This window comes from Zeugodacus cucurbitae, chromosome 6, assembly GCF_028554725.1.
Source record: "Zeugodacus cucurbitae isolate PBARC_wt_2022May chromosome 6, idZeuCucr1.2, whole genome shotgun sequence".
Classification (NCBI taxonomy): domain Eukaryota; kingdom Metazoa; phylum Arthropoda; class Insecta; order Diptera; family Tephritidae; genus Zeugodacus; species Zeugodacus cucurbitae.
Genome location: NC_071671.1, coordinates 16,086,511 through 16,108,821, shown reverse-complemented (window position 1 = coordinate 16,108,821; position 22,311 = coordinate 16,086,511). Strand labels below are relative to the sequence as shown.

The 22,311-nt window shown below is 36.0% G+C and overlaps 2 protein-coding genes across 2 annotated transcripts; one reads left to right on the top strand and one right to left on the bottom strand.

Moving 5' to 3' along the window:
- Positions 1-659: 659 nt before the first annotated feature.
- Positions 660-13,356, bottom strand: LOC105213227 (proteasome subunit alpha type-3). Its single transcript, XM_011185908.3, has 3 exons — positions 13,207-13,356; positions 5,612-6,180; positions 660-2,662 (listed from the first exon to the last, which is right to left on the bottom strand). The coding sequence occupies exons 1-3, from the start codon at positions 13,231-13,233 to the stop codon at positions 2,566-2,568; spliced, it is 693 nt and encodes a 230-aa protein (XP_011184210.2). The 5' UTR covers positions 13,234-13,356; the 3' UTR covers positions 660-2,565.
- A 5,058-nt stretch (positions 13,357-18,414) lies between these two features.
- On the top strand, positions 18,415-21,130 carry LOC105213226 (transducin beta-like protein 3). Its single transcript, XM_011185906.3, has 2 exons — positions 18,415-18,575; positions 18,637-21,130. The coding sequence occupies exons 1-2, from the start codon at positions 18,553-18,555 to the stop codon at positions 21,017-21,019; spliced, it is 2,406 nt and encodes an 801-aa protein (XP_011184208.2). The 5' UTR covers positions 18,415-18,552; the 3' UTR covers positions 21,020-21,130.
- The last annotated feature ends 1,181 nt before the right edge of the window (positions 21,131-22,311 follow it).

Below are 22,311 nucleotides of genomic sequence, written 5' to 3'. Positions count from 1 at the left end.
AGATTTGCATATTTGCTGTTTTCCAGGTGAAGCACATATTCGACTACTCGGGTCGGCCCGGCGAACGACATTTTCATGTTTGGTAACAAAATATAAGTCGTACGGCGACAAATCTGGAGGGTACCATCACTATTCCGGCCGATAGGTCACAGTATTCACCTTCTTTAAGGCATTCATTCGAATTGTATCAAACACTGCTATGAAGTGACGTCACAGTTCCCCTTGTTGTGCCGACTGAGTAAACGAAAGCACTGAACGCGTATACAGCTTTGTGCCCAATATTTCAAGCAGTTTATGACCCAGGCGGTTTGCCTATTAAAGATCGTTGATTTTTGTTCAGGGCAAACAAATCATATGTTTAACGTCGACATTGAAGGAGAATAATGACCGCATACAACACTTAAACGCTTTCGGTTTTAATTGCGAAAAACTTAATTCCCAAACATAGAATTCACAACACTGACCGATATAACCCTTATTCCATTTTTAGAAACGCGATTAAAATAAAACTCCGTTTTCTGAAAATTTGGCTGTATAAGTCTATTAAAATGCACTACAGTTTTTATTTTATTTTAAGTATTTCAGTGTACACCGCTTAAAAAAAGATTTTGAATCCCCAAAAATAAGAAAACAAAATCAATTCATATAACATATACATACATATACATATATGAATAATATAAAATATTTTTTTATTTATAAACATGGTTTCGCTTCTCTTCCGAAGTTATCACTAATTCCATAATTTTTTCCAACAAGGTAAACTATATCCAAGATTGTACGCTCACTTAATTTGGCTAAGATATTTCACATATTAACCGGTTTATAGGTATATACCGTTTTTTTGAAAAACCTATAATTAGGTATGGGACCTAGGGGAAGTTTTGACCCGATTTTAACCATTTTTGGTACAGAGACACACTAATACATATAAAACTACTGTGCCTATTTCAAAAGTCCTTTCACCATTGGAAAACTAAATTCACCCCGAGTAAAAAGCGCTCGCATCTGCTTACTGTACAAAAAAAAAACAAATTTTCAAAATCTCCCAAGTACGCGCTTGAGAGTTGAGTATGGAGCGTATGCAGAGGCTTGAAGAACAAAATATTAGAAATATAAAAGTTCAAACTTTGACCGTTCCCAACGTCTTCATTATCAGAGAGAAAGACAACGTACACCAAAGATTAGAGGTCGTAATCAAGTTTTAGCTCATTGCAAATAGAAATATATTTCATATTCGAATTTTCCTCATTTTACTTTTTTAACCCTGGACGGTCATCCTTTTTTTTGAACATTAACGTCATCCTTCGTCAATATGACGACGACTTATTTCAAATCCATTTTGAGTAGGGTGTGAATCGAAATAATGAACGCGTTTTATTGTTTTTATTTATTTATTTCATTATTAATAAATACAAGTCAAAAATAAAAAGGAAAACTTATATTCTTTTAACTTAAAACACGATCAACACGAACAATTAAAAACATATTTACAGTGAAAATAAAATAGTTCGTAGTCATTTTGACGAAGGATGACCGTCTAGGGTTAAAATGAACCCACGCAAGAATCGGGAAGTACATACATATATATGGAAAAGTGTGTAAAAAATTATAACTTTTGAACTGTTTGTTTAAACCTGCTGAAAGTTTGGTTTATATAGCTGGAGTGATTTGCGAGATAGATACAAAAAACCTCTTGGGGAGGGCCACGCCCACTTAACAAAAGACATCCCAATATAACCTTTCCTATTGTGACCCCCTCTACCAAATAACTACTACTTTAATTTCTTTATTTATGGCTTAGTTATGGCACTTTATATGTTTTCGGTTTTCGCCATTTTGTGGGCGTGGTCCAATTTCGTCATTTTTCAAAAGCAACCCTCGCACAGCTCCAAGGAATATGTGTACCAAGTTTCGTCAAGATATCTTAATTTTTACTCAAGTTATCCGTTGCACGGACAGACAGACATCTGTTGTTCAACTCTACTCGACATCCTGATCATTTTGGTTATACATATATACCCTATATCTAACTCGTTTAGTTTTATGACTTACAAACAACCGTTATATGAATAAAACTGTAATACTAGCTTTGTAACATGTTGCGAGAGTATAAAAATGAGGTTAAGTTACTGACAGCATTTTATCACTACACAAATGCGTTTGGCATAGTTGTTCGATTTGTTATTCCTGAGTATTAATTCTAGCCGTCTTCATTTCGCCAATATTCATAACAACAAAATTTTACGATTCGGTTCAACATAAAAATTAAAAATTATACTGGTATAACCGCTTCAATTTGATTATGCCAGTTTACTTATACCAGTTGTTTGAGCGATTCACTACTCTTGAATCGAATACATTTTTTAAAATATGTATGCAATAACTGAATATGTCTACATTATACATATAAATATGCTCATAAATGTGTATATAAGTTTTAAAAAGTTTACTTTCTCACAACCCTGCTGAATTGGCAGTTCATAAATGCTGTTCCAAAAAATGCTGTTGAGTTTAGAATATGCAATTAAATTTTTTTAAATTTATAGAAAAATATTAAGACAACTAAAATTGTTCGCTCATAATTTCCAGGTTTCCTTCCCCTAGAATGCATAGTTCCATGGATCGATAGAATGGATAGTCACGAGATTGCTTCTTTATCCTAAAACAAAATGAAATATAGAAGAGAAGAAGTTTATAAAATTTATATAATTTTTGAATATTATAGCGGTTTCTTTTCTCGTTAAAGAGAGAGATTTAGCGCACTTTAAAAAGATCTACTTAATAATACTGATTATTAAGAAATATAGTGAAATTATCTTATATTATAACCTACATGATGCAATACTTTGTGTAATACCTGATATTCTTAATAACTGCTTCACATTTGCTTAACAAGCTCACTATTAACTAATGACGTGGAGTATAATCCAATGATCTTGAGATCTGTCTCTCTTTCCGTCTACCAATACGAGAGGATAAAGAAAGTGAATATTTACACAGACAGTCCGGCGGAATTGATAGCTTTAGCGTCGCCAAAGATTAATGCGATTGCAGTCACAACTGCAGGAAGGTTTCGAGCTCACTGGCAGAAAAACTCCACCTGTCCTTAAATGGGTTCTCAGCCACTGGAACTTTTTGGAAACGAAAAGGCAGACGAGTTGGCACAGATATGACAGATATGCACAGATTTATAGCTACCATAACTGGGCATTGGCCATTTGGAGAAGATGCGCTGACTATGGGTATGCACGGTAACGATATTTGTCGTTCCTGCAAATTTGGCGGGAATAAACGGGTTTCCACTTTCTCTGTGTATGCAAGATATCCAAATAGGTCTCACAATAGTGCATCAATATGGCGCATCTAGCGTTAATTGAGTCGATATGGCTGCATGCTACCTACCTACCTATTAAATAATAGCATCTGTGCAGAGTAATAAATTTTGACGTTTCCTGTATATCTGCCCGAAATTCGTCGCAATTTTTAAATTTTCTTAGCATAACGTTTATTGCGACATCATTTAACAAATTCTCAATCGGGTTCAGCTCAGAACTTTGCGCTAGTCAATCGATAAGGCGATTTTTTCTTATGTAATCTAGTTGCTGTATGCTTGGGATCGTTATCGATCAAACGGAGTCAGTTTACATCAAAAGAATGTCGTATTCCTTATTATATCAAGATATGAGATATTATAAATATTCGCTTCTATCTGCAAAGTGGACTCATATCACACCTTGAAAACGACCCATACATTTTTTAATTTCGCCACACTGCTTTATGATCGTTTTTGTATATCTTGGATTGACTTTTCAGTTTTCTCCCATGTATAACACAAATGCTCTACAATCAGAACCAGAGCGGTTTATTTTACTTTCGTCCGCAAAAAGTATATTTTAAAAAAATTTAAATAATTTAATCTATGACTATGAACGTATGAGAACAGCACTTTAATATTCTTTTTCGACTATAGCGGTTTTTGATTTTCTACTGACACAGATGCCATCCATTTCAGATGCCTTCGCACTAGTCTAATAAAAATGCACGACTGTTTTCATATCGACTATTAGTGCCAGTGAAAATTTAAAGGGATCAGCTTATAAATTTCAATAATTATTTAATCCTCCGGTAACTTTTTTTGTCAGCTGTCAATTTAAAAATCTGCTTTAACTCTTTCAGTCGTGGTGGTTAGTGTCAATAACCACCTCTTTCCGATTTTTTATATTAAAATCCACGCCATCTATCGACAATCGCGTTAATTATCATGAATGTTTGTACCTTCTTTGACAAGGTGCGACCGGTTAGCGGCATATTCGATGAATGACAGTTCATTTGTTTTCATTTGAAAATTGCGCTAACGTACATTTTTTCTTGTGTTTGATAAAAAATATCTGTGAAGTGTGTAAGTAACGTTTTTCTTTAATGTTTTGTATTCAACTTATTCTCCTATATCTATTTCATGTGTATGTGTATGAAACTATCATTAATTTTTTATTTTCAATGTGTATTGACGACGAAAATATAGTGGTTAGTAAACTGACCACCGTGACTGTTGCAGGTTTATAGGTTTAATCTACATATGAGTTATGCATGTAAGTATTTATTCCCTTTTATATATTTATTTCATTGTGTCGCGTTGCTAAATAATAGACAAATCGAAAAATACTTGTTTGAAGATATTCCTTCAGATAGCGAAAGTATTTGTAGCGATGAGGATACAGAAGATCAGCCAAATCCGCTGGTGTTAGGCGATTCGTTTGGAGAAGTTCAAATGACTGATTATGACAACTTTAATTCCGATGATGACTAACACTGCAAAGTCTAACACTGTAAACTCAAACAGACCGGCTGTATGGCAGTGGAGTACATGCAAAGTGCCTCTTTGTCTACGCAAGGGAAAAGCTTGTTTTTCAGATTTTCATAAAAAAAATTTACCTTAGTTTCTTTCCGGAGAATTTCATTATATCATTTAATATTAATAAATAATATAAGTAACTCATAATTGTTTTGTTTCTATCAATAGTCGCGGTGGTTAGTGCCACTAACCACCTCATAACCCGAAAACCTTCATACGTAGATTTTTTTTCATACTTTCAGTGATATTTCAGCTGTAGATAATGCCAAAACAATAATCGAAACATTCAACATATGCTTAATCTAAAAGCGTGACTGAAAGAGTTAAATTGTTAATGATTAAAATTTTTGTTGGCAGTGTATGCCATATTTGCAATTTTTGCTTAGTTTGTTTCTTTTTTGTAAAGATGCAAATATTTTTATTTCTTCAAAAAACAATAAAATGGTAACAGCGAATTTTAAGAATAACTATTACATACAACTTCCCTACAGAGCGTAGTTTTTCGTTAGACCGAACACAACTAGTGACCAAAAAAGGTAACTGAAACAAATTAAAAATATCACAGAGAAAATGTAACGGTTTCATATATTAAAAAATATGTGAGAAGTATTATTGATCAACTAATAAAAAATTTATGAAAATATCGCTCCCTTAAAAGAAATATAAATTATTATATTATTATCTAAATGTGAAGACAAGTGCCTTTGTAAACCCTTGTTCATAGCTGTAGTTGTAATAAAGTACTATTTTACTCACATTTCTTTGGCTTTTATCACAGCAGATGATACTACCATTGTTTCCGGGTCAAAGTCTTGCATTTCGTTTTCAAACATTATATGCTCACTTTTACCAGCTACGCATGCAAAGTAGCTGTAAAAGTCACCACACGGTTCAAGTTTATACAATTGGTAGCCATTATCCTTGTTCCAGCCACATAGTATAACCGATACGCCAAATGGACGTACAAAAGCATTATTTGTATAATTATGTAAGTATTCGCCAAGATTTTCGATCAACTCCTCCAATGAGATATGCTGTTTTCTACTTTGGTAATAATTGCGTGCATTCTCCTTAGCTTTGTCCAACAGTGCACGACCATCGGGCAAATTTCCCACAACAACCATGCCAATACTGTTGTCTACTTTAAATATTCGTGATAACGGTTTTTTGATATGTAACGGATTTCTAACTGAATTCTCAACGGCCAATACCACGCCGTCTTTACATAATATACCAATGGCCGCTGTACTTTTGGCCACTAATGCTTTTGCTTCTTCAACATCATCGATCTTTCCATTCTCATCGAAGCCAATAGATGGCGCACACTGAAAATATGAGATATAATTGTTAGGTAATGTGGCAACGGTTTCGAAATTCCCGAAATATTTCATGTTTTTATTTAGTACTATATATAGTATGTATTTGTAAAATTCTACATTAATGTAATGACATCTTGATTCATAAATGTTACCTCTGTGTATGAGAGACTTTATACCGAAAATGTCGGTCTATGAGGTATATTTAATGAAATTAAGTGTACATCATCAAAGTTGTTCAGTACTCAATTTCAGTAGCTTGACACCATACCGCAAATATCGATTAATGAGTACGATAGCTTAGCCAAATAAAGTCAATGCTGCATACACTATGAGTTGGTGTCGTAAATGGGTGCATAAATTTCCACTATCTCCTTATACTAGATGTGATTTTTATACTCTCGCAACAAAGTTGCTAAGAGAGAGATACAAAATGTTAAGTGGGCATGGCACCGCCTACTTAGGGTTCAAAAACCATATCTCCGAAGCTACTCGACAAAATTCAGTTCATAATCAGCAATTCCAATTCGGTTCATAATATTTTCCTGGCATCCCAATGATATATTCTGAAAATAGGCCAAATCGTTTCACAATCACGCCTACTTCCCATTCACCAGTACTTTGAAGTCGATATGAATCGTTTACTTTAAAATATATAAAGTAAGCACGAGTGAAGATATCGGAACTGAACTTTGCACAAATACTGCATTTATCGTCCATCTTTCGCCGAAATCGGAACATAAGTTTAAGGCCCCATATATTGAACATGAGGAGCTCAGTGCTTCTAATAATTTTGTTTACCTAAAATATAGGCAAGTCTCTTATATATTTTGATGAAATTCAGAGCGAATATTTATACTCTCGCAACAAAGTTGCCAAGAGATTATTATAGTTTTGTTCACATAACGGTTGTTTGTATCACCCAGAAATAAAAGATTTAGATATGGGGTTATATATATATAAATGATCAGGATGACGAGTGAAGTTGAAATCCGGACGTCTGGCCGTCCGCCTGTCTGTCTTAATGAAACTTGGAACTCATATTCCTTGGCACCCTGAGGAGGTTGCTTTCGAAGATGGGCAAAATCGTTCCACTGCCACGCCCACAAAATGGCGAAAACCGAAAACACATAAAGTGTCATTACTAAGCCATAAATAAAGTTATGAAAGGTAGAAAGGATCGCACTAGGGAAGGCCACATTTGGATGTAATTTTTTTAAGTCAGAAACACTAAATTTTACATAAGAAGTGGCAGATGGAAACTGCAGTCAGATTTTTTACAAAATGGAAAGTGGGCGTGCCGTCGCCCACTTATGGGTCAAAAACCATATCTCAGGAACTACTCGACCGATTTCAATGAAATTCGGTATATAATATTTTCTTGACACACTGAATCAGTACACAATCACACCAACTTCCCATATAACTCAATTTTGAATTCCATCTGATTCATACACTTTATAATATATACATAAAGGAACCGATGATGATAGCGGAATAAAACTTTATACAAATACTGTATATCATCTGTTGCTTGACTTATGGAAACAATTTCGAAATCGGAATATAACTTTTCAAGGCCCCGGACATCTACATGAAGAACTCAGTGCCTGAGGGTAATTTTTCACATAAAATATCGGCAAATCTTTCAGATATTTTAATTTAATTCAGAGGACATTTTTTTTCTCCAAATTGTGTGTCTCTGTTCCAAAAATTATTAAAATAGTATCAGAACTTCCCCTAGCTCCCATATACCAAATTATGTGCTGGCTTTATTCCGCATATATCGGTTAATATGTGAGATGTGTTAATTAAGTGAGCATATAGTCTTGGATATAGTGTAGCTTGATAGGGAAAATGAGTGAAATCGGTTTAGGAATTACATCAGCCCTCATATACCATTATGATGATTTTCGTTATTCTATTAGACTTTATGCCGAATATATGGGTCAAATTATGTATTATCTTAATAAAATTACATAAATAAATTGCGAGAGTATAAATTGTTCGGTTGCACTCGAACTTAGCCTCACCTTACTTGTTTTCTTCTAATATTATGTCTCCGTGCCAAAAATTAGTGAAATAGGGTCATAACTTCCCCTTAGTTAGTGAAATAGGGTCATAACTTCTCCCTTATACCTAATATTAGGGTTTTCAAACTTTCATTGGCCTTTATATAGTATATATGTATATGCCGAATGTGTGTGATTGGCGTTGCAACCGTTTAGCCGGTTATAGCCGAATCGACGATAGTGCGCCACCTCTCTCTCTCCTTCGCAGTTCGGCGCCAGTTGGAGATCCCAAGTGTAACCAGGTCGCTCTCCACCTGGTCCCTCAAACGGAGTGGAGGCCTTCCCCTTACTCGGCTTCCTCCGGCGGGTACTGCATCGAACACTTTCAGGGCTGGAGTGTTTTCGTCCATTCGGACAACATGACCTAGCCAGCGTAGCCGCTGTCTTTTTATTCGCTGAACTATGTCAATGTCGTCGTATAACTCGTACAGCTCATCGTTCCATCGTCTGCGGTATTCGCCGTTGCCAATGTTCTGAGGACCATAAATCTTGCGCAAAATTTTCCTCTCGAAAACTCCTAGTGTCGTCTCATCTGATGTTGACATCGTCCAAGCTTCTGCACCGTAGAGCAGGACGGGAATGATAAGCGACTTGTAGAGCTTGATTTTGGTTCGTCGAGAGAGGACTTTACTGTTCAATTGCCTACACAGTCCAAAGTTGTTAAGAGTTATTCTGCGCTGGATTTCGAGGCTGACATTGTTCGTGTTGTTGATGCTGGTTCCCAGGTATACGAAATTATCTACGACCTCGAAGTTATGACTGTCAACAGTGACGTGGGAGCCAAGTCGCGAATCCGCTGACTGTTTGCTTGATGACAGGAGATATTTCGTCTTGTCCTCATTCACCTCCAGACCCATTCGCTTCGCCTCCTTATTCATGCGGGAAAAAGCAGAACAAACGGCGCGGTTGTTGCTTCCGATGATATCAATATCATCGGCGTACGCCAGGAGCTTTACACTCTTGTAGAAGATAGTACCTTCTCTGTTTAGCTCTGCAGCTCTTATAATTTTTTCCAGCATCAGGTTAAAGAAGTCGCACGATAGTGAGTCACCTTGTCTGAAACCTCGTTTGGTATCGAATGGCTCGTAGAGGTCCTTCCCAATCATGACTGAGCTTTTAGTGTTGCTCAACGTCAATTTACTTAGCCGTATTAGTTTTGCGGGGATACCAAATTCGGACATCGCGGCGTAAAGGCAGCTCCTTTTCGTGCTGTCGAAAGCAGCTTTAAAATCGACAAAAAGGTGGTGTGTGTCGATCCTCTTTTCACGGGTCTTCTCCAAAATTTGGCTCATGGTGAATATCTGGTCAGTTGTCGATTTTCCAGGTCTAAAGCCACACTGATAAGGTCCAATCAGTTTGTTGACGGTGGGCTTTAGTCTTTCACACAGTACGCTCGATAGAACCTTGTATGCGATATTTAGGAGGCTGATCCCACGGTAATTGGCGCAAATTGTGGGATCTCCCTTTTTATGGATTGGGCAGAGCACACTGAGATTCCAATCGTCAGGCATGCTTTCTTCCGACCATATTCTGCAAAGAAGCTGATGCATGCACCTTATCAGTTCTTCGCCGCCGTATTTGAATAGTTCTGCCGGTAATCTATCGGCCCCCGCTGCTTTGTTGTTCTTCAAGCGGGTAATTGCTATTCGAATTTCTTCATGGTCGGGTAATGGAACATCTGTTCCATCGTCATCGATTGGGGGATCTGGTTCGCCATCTCCTGGTGTTGTACTCTCACTGTCAATTCTTAATTTTTCAGGATTTCAAGCTCCTTGCGCAACCTCTAAATCTTTTTTGATTGACCCAAAACTTAGTATATACTGGTTTTTTGGCTATTCTCATATTTCTAGGGGGTGCGATCAAGAATCGGAATACTTTGGAAAATAAGGGCCACCCTAATGTACATATACATATGTAAATGCAATCAAAATGTTATCCGAATAAATGATTAATCATATCGTAAGGGTAACACACTTATGAATCACCAAGCTTGAACAAGAAAGTTAACAATATTGTTAACAAACATAGCAACATTTTTTCCCACAACGAATAATATGTATTATACATGTGTATGTACATATATATGTATGTATGTATATATATAATATATAACAACAACTATTATTTTTTAATACAAAAGCAACAAGTAATAAACGAGTTCTATTATTGTCAAAGTATTGGCAGTTGCATGCGTTAAGTGGAGATCGAGTATGTATGTCGACAAGCAATATATTATTTATTTGTTTGAATTCTTTGAAAAAATAAAATAGTTGAAATAGTCTAGAAATTAATTATTATATTGCTAATGAATAAAATAGTCGACTGAGCTGCGAATGGATTGCACTCATAATCGGTATCATATTTTTATGAATATACAGTGAAGCCTCTCTTGGACGTCTTACGAGCGATTTTGTTCGCCCAATGGAAGTGTCCGATTAAGGGAGTGGATAGCTTATTTTAGAATTAAAAATAATTGTAATTACTTTGATAAATACGATTTCCTTTTGAACCTTCGCCTAGATTTCTTTTATAAAATTTATTGCCTCTAAAGCTATTATAATTTTTTAGGCTAACTAGTTATATTCTTACCAAGATATGTTTAAACTGAAAATTTCTACAACGAAATTTGAAATTTTGATTAACTTCTTGATCCAAAGGCTGACAAACTGAAGTCGTGTTACTATGTACATATGTATTATAGAACAAGTAAGCCCTTCCTTACTTACTTACCTAAGTTTATTTATTTAATTTTATTTATATTATATAACACACAATTTGACCCACATATTCGTCATATATATTGTATAAAGTCCATTGAAAGTTGGAAACCATAATATTAGGTAGGAAGCACCGAGGTCCTTGTGTTCGATATATGGGGCCTTAAAAATCTATGGTCCGATTTAGGCGATTTTTAGAATAGGGCTGCCACACTATTAACATAGTATTTGTGCAAAGTTCTGCACCGATATCTTCACTAGTGTTTACTTTATATATTGTAAAGAAAACGATTCAGATTGTCTTCAAAGTTCTGGTATATAGGAAGTAGGCGTGGTTGTGAAGCGATTTGACCTATTTTCACAACATATGATTGGGATGTAAGGAAACTATTACAAACCAAGTTTCATTGAAATCGGTCGAGTAGTTCCTGAGATATGGTTTTTGACACATAAGTGGGCGACGCCACGCCCATTTTCCATTTTGTAAAAAAATCTGAGTGCAGCTTTCGTCTGCCATTTCTTATGTGAAATTTAGTGTTTCTTACGTTTTTCGTTAGTGAGTTAACCCACTTTTAGTAATTTCCAACCTAACTTTTGTATGGGAGGTGGGCGTGGTTCTTATCTGATTTCTTTCATTTTTGGACTATACTAGGAAGTGGCTAAAAAAAACAACTGCAGAAAGTTTGGTTTATATAGCTCTATTGGTTTGCGAGATATGTACAAAAAACTTTGTAGGGGGCGGGGCTACGCCCATTTCCCTAAAAAAATTACATCCAAATGTGCCCCTTCATAGTGCGATCCTTCATTCCAAATTTTATTTCCATAGCTTTATTTATGGCTTAGTTATGCCATTTTATGTGTTTTCGGTTTTCGCCATTTTGTGGGCGTGGCAGTGGTCCGATTTTGCTCATTTTCGAAAGCAACTTTCCTATGGTGCCAAGAAATAAGTGTGCCAAGTTTCATCAAGATATCTTAATTTTTACTCAAGTTACAGCTTGCACAGACGGACGGACGGACGGACAGACATTCGGATTTGAACTTCACTCTTCACCCTGATCACTTTGGTATAGGTAGTATACTCGTTTAGTTTTGGGTGTTACAAACAACCGTTATGTGAACAAAACTATAATACTCTCTTTAGCAACATTTGTTGCGAGAGTATAAAAATTATCTTCACACCTTTTAAATTTATCTCGCGTGGTTGAAATGCTACATGGTCTACTTTTCTAATTTATAACTCAATTGTCCATCCATGTTGAATTATCTTTGCACTTTATCATAAAGTCACTTGTCATCCATGCCTTCTGGCAGTCAAACGCCAATTTACTGGAACTTTTCTAATATCAGTAGACGCAAAAGCTCTGCAGCTTACCAAATGTTTACCATATTTGCACAGAAGACTTTTCGTTTTTGCCATTTAGGACAGCCAGCGTTTCTTTCGAAAGTTTGCGGCACGACACGACAAACCTCGTTTTTTACTGCCAACTTTTTGTTTGGCTAAGTTCAGAAGAAAAAAAAACCTGTCTCGTCAGCATAATTTGGTTTTATTCGGGGAACCACATTTTTCATTTCATAAATTCATATTTATGCTATCACTACGACGCTTTTTAAACTTCAGTAAGTATTTACATGAACATTTCATTGACTTTTTTACGTTTGTTGGCCTATGAGGAGTTCGCGTCCGCCCAACGGAGGTGTTTGTTAGATTTGTTATGAAAAAAATAATCCCTTTGTCCGTTGAGAAGAGGTTCGTGTCCGCTTAGTGGCGGTTTTTTTTTGTTTTTGTTAAATTTTGTAGTAAACAATATGTTTCGTCTATTTTGACACATACATGCGTTGATTAATTGACAAATGGATGCGCGGACACGCCCATTTTTCAATAAATGTTTCTCACAGCTGCCTCTCCTTACTGTGATCCTTTTTACCGAATTACTCTTTTATAACTTTATTTATGCCTTAGTTTAAGCACTTTATAGCTTTCCGTATAACGACATTTTGAATACTGATTTCTCCTATTCGCGGTATCAACCATCTCATGGTCCAAGTATTTTTAATATCTCAAGTTTTACTCAATAGATAGTCAACCTGATCACTGTTATATATTCTATGTGTTATATAACATTACATCTAACTCGTTTAGTTTAGATTTGTGCATGAACGACCAACCGGTTACTGACTTAACTGCACACAACAACATAGCGCGTGATACATACATGTATGCATATAAACAATAACAATAAAATTACTTGTTTGTAGTAGACTTCCGTGGACATGCTGTTTCAATATTTAACAATTAACGCAATAATAAATTAATAACAAGCATCGACTATATATAACTTCACACGGCCACGACAATAATAAGACTGTTTAACTTAAGGATAGGTTTTGCCGCAAATTTCCAGCGGAATCAATATACATATTCGTATTTACTCGGTGTGCATAAGCAAACATATGCGCCCATACATACATATACATACATAAGTGTGCACAAATTGTGTGTTTTATTTTTATCATATTAGCTGATAATAAAATTGTTCGGTGGCTTGCTAAGTTGTTTGATTCTTTTTTTAAGAACAAATATGCGTTTAGTAAACAAAAGAAAACTTGAAATAAAAATTATTTAATAATACATTGTACTCGTAAGTATTTAAAGTTCGTGCTTTATTTGCAACTCAGCTACTGTTGCGCTTTGAGCTGTTTCGGTCTTTATCGTGGCAAGTGTTGTGATTGGGGACCACGTTCTACTTGCATACGTCAATACGTATGTATATACATATGTGTGGGTGGGTGTGTGCAAAAATTGGCAATAACAGCGCGTAAGGCATATTTAACAGCAGACGTATTTTTGTATTATTGATTATGATGTTAATTTTGAAATGCTTTTTGTTGAAGTGCATATAAAATGTTATTAATGATATTTTAATTACTCTAATTCTTGAACTGTACCCTTAGAAAAAAAAACGTTTAACTTTTACACTAGTATCTCCTACAGATCTCCATTTCTTAACTACTGCGAAATAAATGCTAGGCAAATAAATATACCTTTGCATATGTATGTTTGTACCTACAAATTTGTGTATAAATACCCAGCAGTGAAATGAAGTGGTTGTTAACCATCATACAGCTAATAATCGATCGTGCCGAACTAGTCTCACCGTACAATCTTGTCCCATACAAAAAAGTGTTTCTTTGCATGGTTGTGATTTCGGCAATATTGGAGAACTCATATCTGTTAAAATAGATCAATTATATGTAAAATAAATAATAAAGATTGTATGAAGTAGCATAATGAAGATCATATCAAGTACGGTGTAATCGAACATATTCTGTTTTCACAATTAGCAAGGCTCAAATACTGAGAAGCATTACAATGCAGGTGCGAACGCAGGGGGGAGTTTTGGGGTGTTAAAACTTTTATACTTTTCTGCGAATTTAATATTTTAAAACTATGAGAATGTTAAACTAAAAACAAACCTATTGTATCTGGATAGTATTAAAAAGTTGTGGGAATGTAGGCCAATTAAAAAACCCAGAAAAATATAAACTGGACAGAGACATTTTTTTAATTTGCTTCAAAGTAATGAGTTTGCCTTATAACTCTGTGGCTGCTGAACTGGATTTTTTTTACATTTAAGGGGAATTGTGAGTCGAAAATGAACTTCTTTTGAAAATTAGTTCTGAACTGAAAAGTCACCAATAAGGTTTCTATTATTTTTTTTTACAGTTTATTGTTAATCATAATACAGGAAAAATAAAAACTCATTTATTATGACTTTCAGTTTTCGTTCCATGAGCAAACTGTTGTGAAATAAATTTAAATTAAAAAAAATTATGCTATTTGCAAAAAAATACTTGAGTGTCTTAACTAAAATGTCTATATTTTTAATAAAAACAACCAGAAAAAACTGGTCTGAATTAGATACACAACTTTACTTATTATTTGTTTTTCAAAACTGAACAATCGTTTCAACTAATTTTTGAATCAGTTAAAACAATAGCCGCAGAATTAGATTTAGAAATCAATATTCCGCGTTTGGCGAAACGGCAAACTAATCGCGACAATTATGAAGGCGAACCGGAAGAATATTACCGCAGATCAATTTATATACCGTTTTTAGATCATTTTTTGGTCCGAATCAATGAACGATTTTTAAAACATCGAGAGCTGCTTTCCAAAATTGAAAACATTTTGCCAAATAAATGCATAAATCTTGACGTTATTGAGATGCAGGAGACTGTTCGTGTTTTAGAAAAGCAATGGTCCGCTGATGTAGAAGATCCCGATGATTTCGTTGCTGAATTTAGAATGTGGAAAAGGTTAAAAATATTTTCTTCAGATTATATTTTCTAACTAAAATTTTGAATATATATTCAGGAACTGGTTAAATCAAACAAAGAGATCCAAAACTTTTTTAGAAGCGTTGAATTGTTGCGATGCAAAAATTTTCAAAACAGTGCATTGTTTTTTAAAGATTGGAGCAACAATCCCTATATCTGTCGCTTCAAGTGAACGCTCGTTTTCCTCACTTCGCAGGCTTAAAACATATTTAAGAAATAAAACTGGAGAAGCACGCCTGAACGGAATGGCTCTCTTGAATATCCATAGGGATATAGACGTGACGGAGGAAGAGATTTTAAATGTTATGACCCAAAATAAAAGAAGATTAGACTTCAATTTGTGAATAAAATAATGAAACATTGTCTTTTTACCTAAACCCCCAACAACCCCCCCCCCCAAATTTTTTCCTGCGTTCGCCACTGTTACAATGCATTTCCAGATGTTGGGAAAACTTTAGATTAAATATTCGTGTATATGAATTTACTATTTTTTATTCGACTCCTTGATCTACATACATACATACATATTTATACTCTAGTTCAAATACCTACTAAATTACATTACTACATTTTGTTGCATGTCCGAGATAGTTACAAAATATTTATTCATTATTCTACATTATTGTTGCAGCCTTTAAAGTAGCTCCTTTTCGATATTATGCACTTATGCCAGCACTTTTTCTAATCCACGAAACAATCCTCACCCTCAATTTTTTGCATTTGTTCTTTCAGCGGCTTCTTGTATGATTGTGAAATGATCTCTTTATTTTTGGAAAAGTCACACGGAGTCAAAAAGATATATCAAAGTAATGTATATATTTATATACATAAATAATGACTCACATAAAGCTAATTGTGGAGAGAACTCTTCTAAAATAAATTCAATAAAAATCCGAATATAAAGTGTTTGATACATATAAACACATAATTTTCTAAAATATCTTAAATATTTTATATTATATATATTTTAGCATGCCTGACGATTGGAATCTCAGTGTGCTCTGCCCAATCCATAAAAAGGGAGATCCCACAATCTGCGCCAATTACCGTGGGATCAGCCTCCTAAATATCGCATACAAGGTTCTATCGAGCGTACTGTGTGAAAGACTAAAGCCCACCGTCAACAAACTGATTGGACCTTATCAGTGTGGCTTTAGACCTGGAAAATCGACAACTGACCAGATATTCACCATGAGCCAAATTTTGGAGAAGACCCGTGAAAAGAGGATCGACACACACCACCTTTTTGTCGATTTTAAAGCTGCTTTCGACAGCACGAAAAGGAGCTGCCTTTACGCCGCGATGTCCGAATTTGGTATCCCCGCAAAACTAATACGGCTAAGTAAATTGACGTTGAGCAACACTAAAAGCTCCGTCATGATTGGGAAGGACCTCTCCGAGCCGTTCGATACCAAACGAGGTTTCAGACAAGGTGACTCACTATCGTGCGACTTCTTTAACCTGATGCTGGAAAAAAAAGAAAAAAGAGCTGCAGAGCTAAACAGAGAAGGTACTATCTTCTACAAGAGTGTAAAGCTCCTGGCGTACGCCGATGATATTGATATCATCGGAAGCAACAACCGCGCCGTTTGTTCTGCTTTTTCCCGCATGGATAAGGAGGCGAAGCGAATGGGTCTGGAGGTGAATGAGGACAAGACGAAATATCTCCTGTCATCAAGCAAACAGTCGGCGCATTCGCGTCTTGGCTCCCACGTCACTGTTGGCAGTCATAACTTCGAGGTCGTAGATAATTTCGTCTACCTGGGAACCAGCATCAACAACACGAACAATGTCAGCCTCGAAATCCAGCGCAGAATAACTCTTGCCAACAGGTGCTACTTTGGACTGAGTAGGCAATTGAACAGTAAAGTCCTCTCTCGACGAACCAAAATCAAGCTCTACAAGTCGCTTATCATTCCCGTCCTGCTCTACGGTGCAGAAGCTTGGACGATGTCAACATCAGATGAGACGACACTAGGAGTTTTCGAGAGGAAAATTTTGCGCAAGATTTATGGTCCTCAGAACATTGGCAACGGCGAATACCGCAGACGATGGAACGATGAGCTGTACGAGTTATACGACGACATTGACATAGTTCAGCGAATAAAAAGATAAAGGAGAGAGAGAGGTGGCGCACTATCGTCGATTCGGCTATAACCGGCTAAACGGTTGCAACGCCAATCACATACATACATATATATTTTATATATATCTATGAGTATAAAGCCAGCAGGAAGCTTTAAAATCATTATACAGTGCACCCTTAATATAAAGTACTTCAAAATAACGACTTCGTTATACATTGCAATTTGAAAGTACAAGATGAAATTTAAAAATTTTTTGTAAAAAAAACCCGTGCGTCATATCTTCTTTGAAATATTAGTCATAAGAAAGCTATCGGAGCGATGGAGGCCGCGCTTGTTCAATCCGGACTGAAAGTAATACCCTGAGGCTAGTTTGCACTAGTGTTTGAGCGCTGTTTAAACGCAATCCGAAATAGTTTTTGTATTGTTTCGTGCTATAATACAATATCCAAAACAAAGTTTGTAAGAGTCACTCCAGTTTCACGAGGCAACTCAAACTCGATATATGTATTTTTTCTACGAAAGCAACCCAGCAGTAACTTTTGAATTTACCTTTGAAAACAACGCATCCATTGCCGGACACAAATACGTGTTAACAGAAAGTACTACTGGTAATTGGGAGAATTTCGAAATACAGAAGTTAAATTGTAAGGTGGAGAGGACACCACTATATGGAACTTCCTTCTTACTTTTGAAATTTTACCTAGAAACATTACTTTTTATTGATAACCGCAAAGTCATCGGGGTAATTTTTTCAACATCGTCTTCACTACTTAGGAAGGAGAGCTATCGGGCGATAAGACTCCTCTGGCTTCTGATTTCCCTAGTTTCAATAGCATTTTGCGCAGCAGTCTTGTCAACCGACAACTCACATTCATCATGTCTCATCATTGCTTAAAATTAAAAATGTATTTTATTTAAATATTTTTATTAATTACATACAAATTAATAGCTCTCATGAACCATATTATGTGTTTGAAGGTATTATGATCACCCTGCAACAGATGTTTGAATACAATATGTATTTGATTTTAGTAATTTGAGTATCTCTGTAGCTCGCACGTTGTTAACTACCAGATAAAGGAAGACGAAAAACATAAACAACTTCTCATCATAGCACGAGGATTATTATTTTAACTATTTAAATATTGTTAATGTTCAAAAGTTAATATGTCTGGTTTGTGCGAGAAAAGGTGAGTAACATTAGTATTTTATACATAATATACAAAAATTAATAATGTGTTATTGCTATAGTTTTGCGGTTGCCACGAAATTCAGCAATTTCTATGCGGGAGGAGATGTTGCCTGGTCTGATGATGGCGAACGTATTTATTGCTTGAATAATACGGAAGTTTGTGCCATAAATGTTTCCACGGGTCAACTTGTACGTGCATATGGTACTAATGTAGAAGTTGTGGAAAGCGATTTATCAATTGGCAATAACGTTGGAAGAACAGATGATGAACAGTTGGAAGATGAAATTCCTTGCTTTTCACTTTCACCGGATAATACATTACTTGTGACTGCCCATCGAAGTGGATTGTTGCGTTTATGGTCTGTTGATAGTGGAAAAGTTGTTAAATTATGGAAAGGCCAGCATAAAGGGCCAATTGTTAAAGTACAATTTAGTACATGTGGCAAAATCATATGTTCAAGTGGTGCCGACTCCTCATTGCGCATATGGGACTATGTCCATAGCACATGTATGTGTGCACTACGTGAATTTAGTGGACCTGCATTAGTCGTAGCATTCCATCCAGATGTTAAACGGAAAGAAGTGTATGCTGCTGGTTCTGACAACACGATTTATTGTTGGAATTATGAAGAAAAACGTTTAGTACGTCAAATGCGTGGACATCTCTCACAAGTTACGGCTTTCACATTTTTAGGCGGGGAAAATGGCTACGATTTTCTAGCTTCTGTAAGTCGTGATAAAGTTTTAATTGTATGGCGTCTTGCCGATGCTACACAGCATAAAGTTATACCAATGTTTGAGGAGTTGGAGGGCGTAGCAAGTTTGGGTAACATTAGTAAAAACGCTGATGTGCTTAATGTAATTGTGTCATGCGCTTCGGGTGCCTTAAAATTGGTAGATTGTAAAACATCAAAATTAACAACTTTGACTGAAGATAACAGCCAAGAATTTCGTCAATTATTACAATGTAAACGCACTGAACAATTGGCTGTGGTTACAGTGGAACAAAATATATTGATTTACAAAGCAACTGACGAATGTGTGGCAGCAAATAAGCTAGAATGTACAAAACAATTGATTGGTTTCAACGATGAAATACTCGATATTTGCTTTTGGGGTGAGAATGATCGTTTCCTAGCGGTAGCATCTAACAGCAAAAATATTAAAATTTACGATACCGAAGCCAATATGAACTGCAAAATTGCAAGTGGTCACAGTGATACTGTTATGACACTATCAGCTGCGGGCGGTACTAACCTCTTACTTTCAGCCGGCAAAGATTTGAGCATATGTTTATGGAGAGTAAATCCAAATACGTTTACACTCAGCTGTGTCGCACGCCATAACAGCAGTCACACTTCCACTATTGGTTGTCTAGCATTTGGTTGTAATACCGCTGCGTTTTTCGCATCGGTCTCACAAGACGGCAGTCTTAAGGTATGGAATTTGAAGAAAAACAAGGATGCGCAACACTCCTTCAATTTGAAGTATTCGGCATTGTCCCACGACAAGGAGGTGAACAGCGTCACCTTCTCACCAAATAATAAGTTATTGGCCACAGCATCGCAAGATAAAACAGCCAAGCTGTGGAGCGCTGACAGTAATACATTGGTTGGTACACTGCGTGGTCATACGCGTGGAGTTTGGTGCGTGCGCTTCTCACCAGCCGATCAAGTGGTTCTAACATCTTCGAGCGATTGTACACTACGCCTGTGGTCTCTAGCTACATTGACATGTATTAAACGCTTCGAACAAGAATGTACCGTATTGCGTGCTGAATTCATAGATTATGGCAAATATATTGTGTCTGCTGCATCTGATGGTCTCCTCAAGTTGTGGAGCATAAAAACAAATGAATGCGTGCAAACGCTAGATGCGCACACCGATCGTATTTGGTCGCTGGCCATATCCGCACGCAGTGGTAAATGCTTTTATAGCGGCGGTGCGGACTCCAAACTGATACAATGGCAGGATGTGACAACGGCCTGTCGCAATGATGAAATAGAAAAACGTGCCGAATTGGTGCAACAAGAGCAAACATTGCAATCGTTGCTGCATCAGAAACAAAATTTAAAAAAAGCCTTCATGCTAGCGCTAAAACTTGGCAAACCTAAAACAACTTACAACATTCTGAGCGAATATGTGCGTGCGCGCAATACAGAACCGGTGCGCGAGTTAATTAATGCGCTGAACAGTGATCAGCGTGTTACGCTCATGGAGCATACCAAAGCGTGGACTACAAATTCACGGCACTGTAAAATTGCCAATCTTGTTTTGCATTATTTACTCAACGATTGCATTGCCGCACCTACGGAGCATGGCGTTCCAGGCATGCGTAATGTAGTGGAAGTACTCACGCCATATCTGCAGCGGCATCATAAACGTGTCAATGAGCTAACCAAGGAATTGATGTTTCTCGAATTCATCGTCAATGGTATTTAATTACATATATTGGATGTCAGTTGTAGTTGATTGATTTACACGTATAATTCGCTAAAATTGTGTATTATGATTGCTTTAATGTAAAGTTATGAATAAAATTAAACAAAATATTGTATTTTAACAAAAATATTGTGAGTTTCTATTCTTATGAACATTATGATATACTTAAATTTTTTTTAAATATATACTCCATATATTATTATAATTTGTGACATTCTACCTAAATATTACGTGATTGTCAATTAGAAATTGAGATGCTGTCAAATTGCAAAGGTTTTTTGTTGGGTGAATTTTAAATACATATATAAATGTGAAAATTAAAATTTCAGCTGTGACTAATAATAACAGTATTAAGCATTTTACTTCAAAAACCCATTTATTCATTATAAAAAAGCAAAATAAACTTTAATTAATTAATACTTCGTCGAATTACTATTGTTGGATAAAACCGCTAAACATCTCCAAGGCATGGAGTAAACAAAACGCTTGCATTTCTCGAGAGGAATGGCCTTGCGTGTCGTCTTCAAAGCACTCCTTAACTACTTCGTATTTGACTGATTATTTTTCATTACAGCTGCCATAACATCAGCCCAAAGATTCTCACTTGGATTAAGGTCAGATGATTGAGCCGGCCAGCTAATAAATCCATTTTTGACCAACTTGTTGGCATTCATAGGGTAGTTGTCATGTTGATAGACCCTTCTCTGCTACATTTTCAATTCAGCGTATGATAACCATTATTTCAACGCACATTTTGGCATCCATGTTTTTTTTTAATATGATATAACCGACCTGTACCGCAAGAACATTTATTTTAGCACCTCCATGTTTTTCAAATCTGGGATGTCCTGGGGAATAAAATAAAACAATTTTTATTTCGTCGGACTACAATACTACCTGGTTCTCTTCAGCAATTTGAACTCTGGCCTGCAAATGCCGCGGTTCTAGTAATGGTACTTCTCTTGGGCTCCTGCCGAAAAATGTTAGCTGCTTTTAACTTTTTTCTTATTGTGGTTGCAATGAAACTCAGATTTAACTAGTCTTGAGTTTTTTAAGTATAAAATCGTTTTTCTCGTTTCCCACAACTGTTCTCAATCGTGGCCGCGAAAAATTCGTCCACTCCATTTCGTCCTCATGTTTCAAGATTTCGTTTCCAATTTTTTTGGAAAGTAATGCGTCCGACCAAATCTTCGATAAACTTGTAAGATTTTTCTTCCGTCAACACTTTTTTAATGAGATTTCGTTCGTTAAAGAAATACGTTTTCAAATTTAAATAGCGATGTATTCACTAA

What these genes read in the sequence shown, in the direction of transcription:
- LOC105213226 (XM_011185906.3), top strand. Translation starts at nt 18,553, where the DNA reads ATGTCTGGTTTGTGCGAGAAAAG. An exon ending in TCTGGTTTGTGCGAGAAAAG is followed by an intron (nt 18,576 to 18,636) that starts GTGAGTAACATT and finishes TTATTGCTATAG; the next exon opens with TTTTGCGGTTGCCACGAAAT.
- LOC105213227 (XM_011185908.3), bottom strand. Translation starts at nt 13,233, where the DNA reads ATGTCCACGGAAGTCTACTACAAACAA. An exon ending in CGGAAGTCTACTACAAACAA is followed by an intron (nt 6,181 to 13,206) that starts GTAATTTTATTG and finishes TCATATTTTCAG; the next exon opens with TGTGCGCCATCTATTGGCTT. An exon ending in GTGATAAAAGCCAAAGAAAT is followed by an intron (nt 2,663 to 5,611) that starts GTGAGTAAAATA and finishes ATTTTGTTTTAG; the next exon opens with GATAAAGAAGCAATCTCGTG.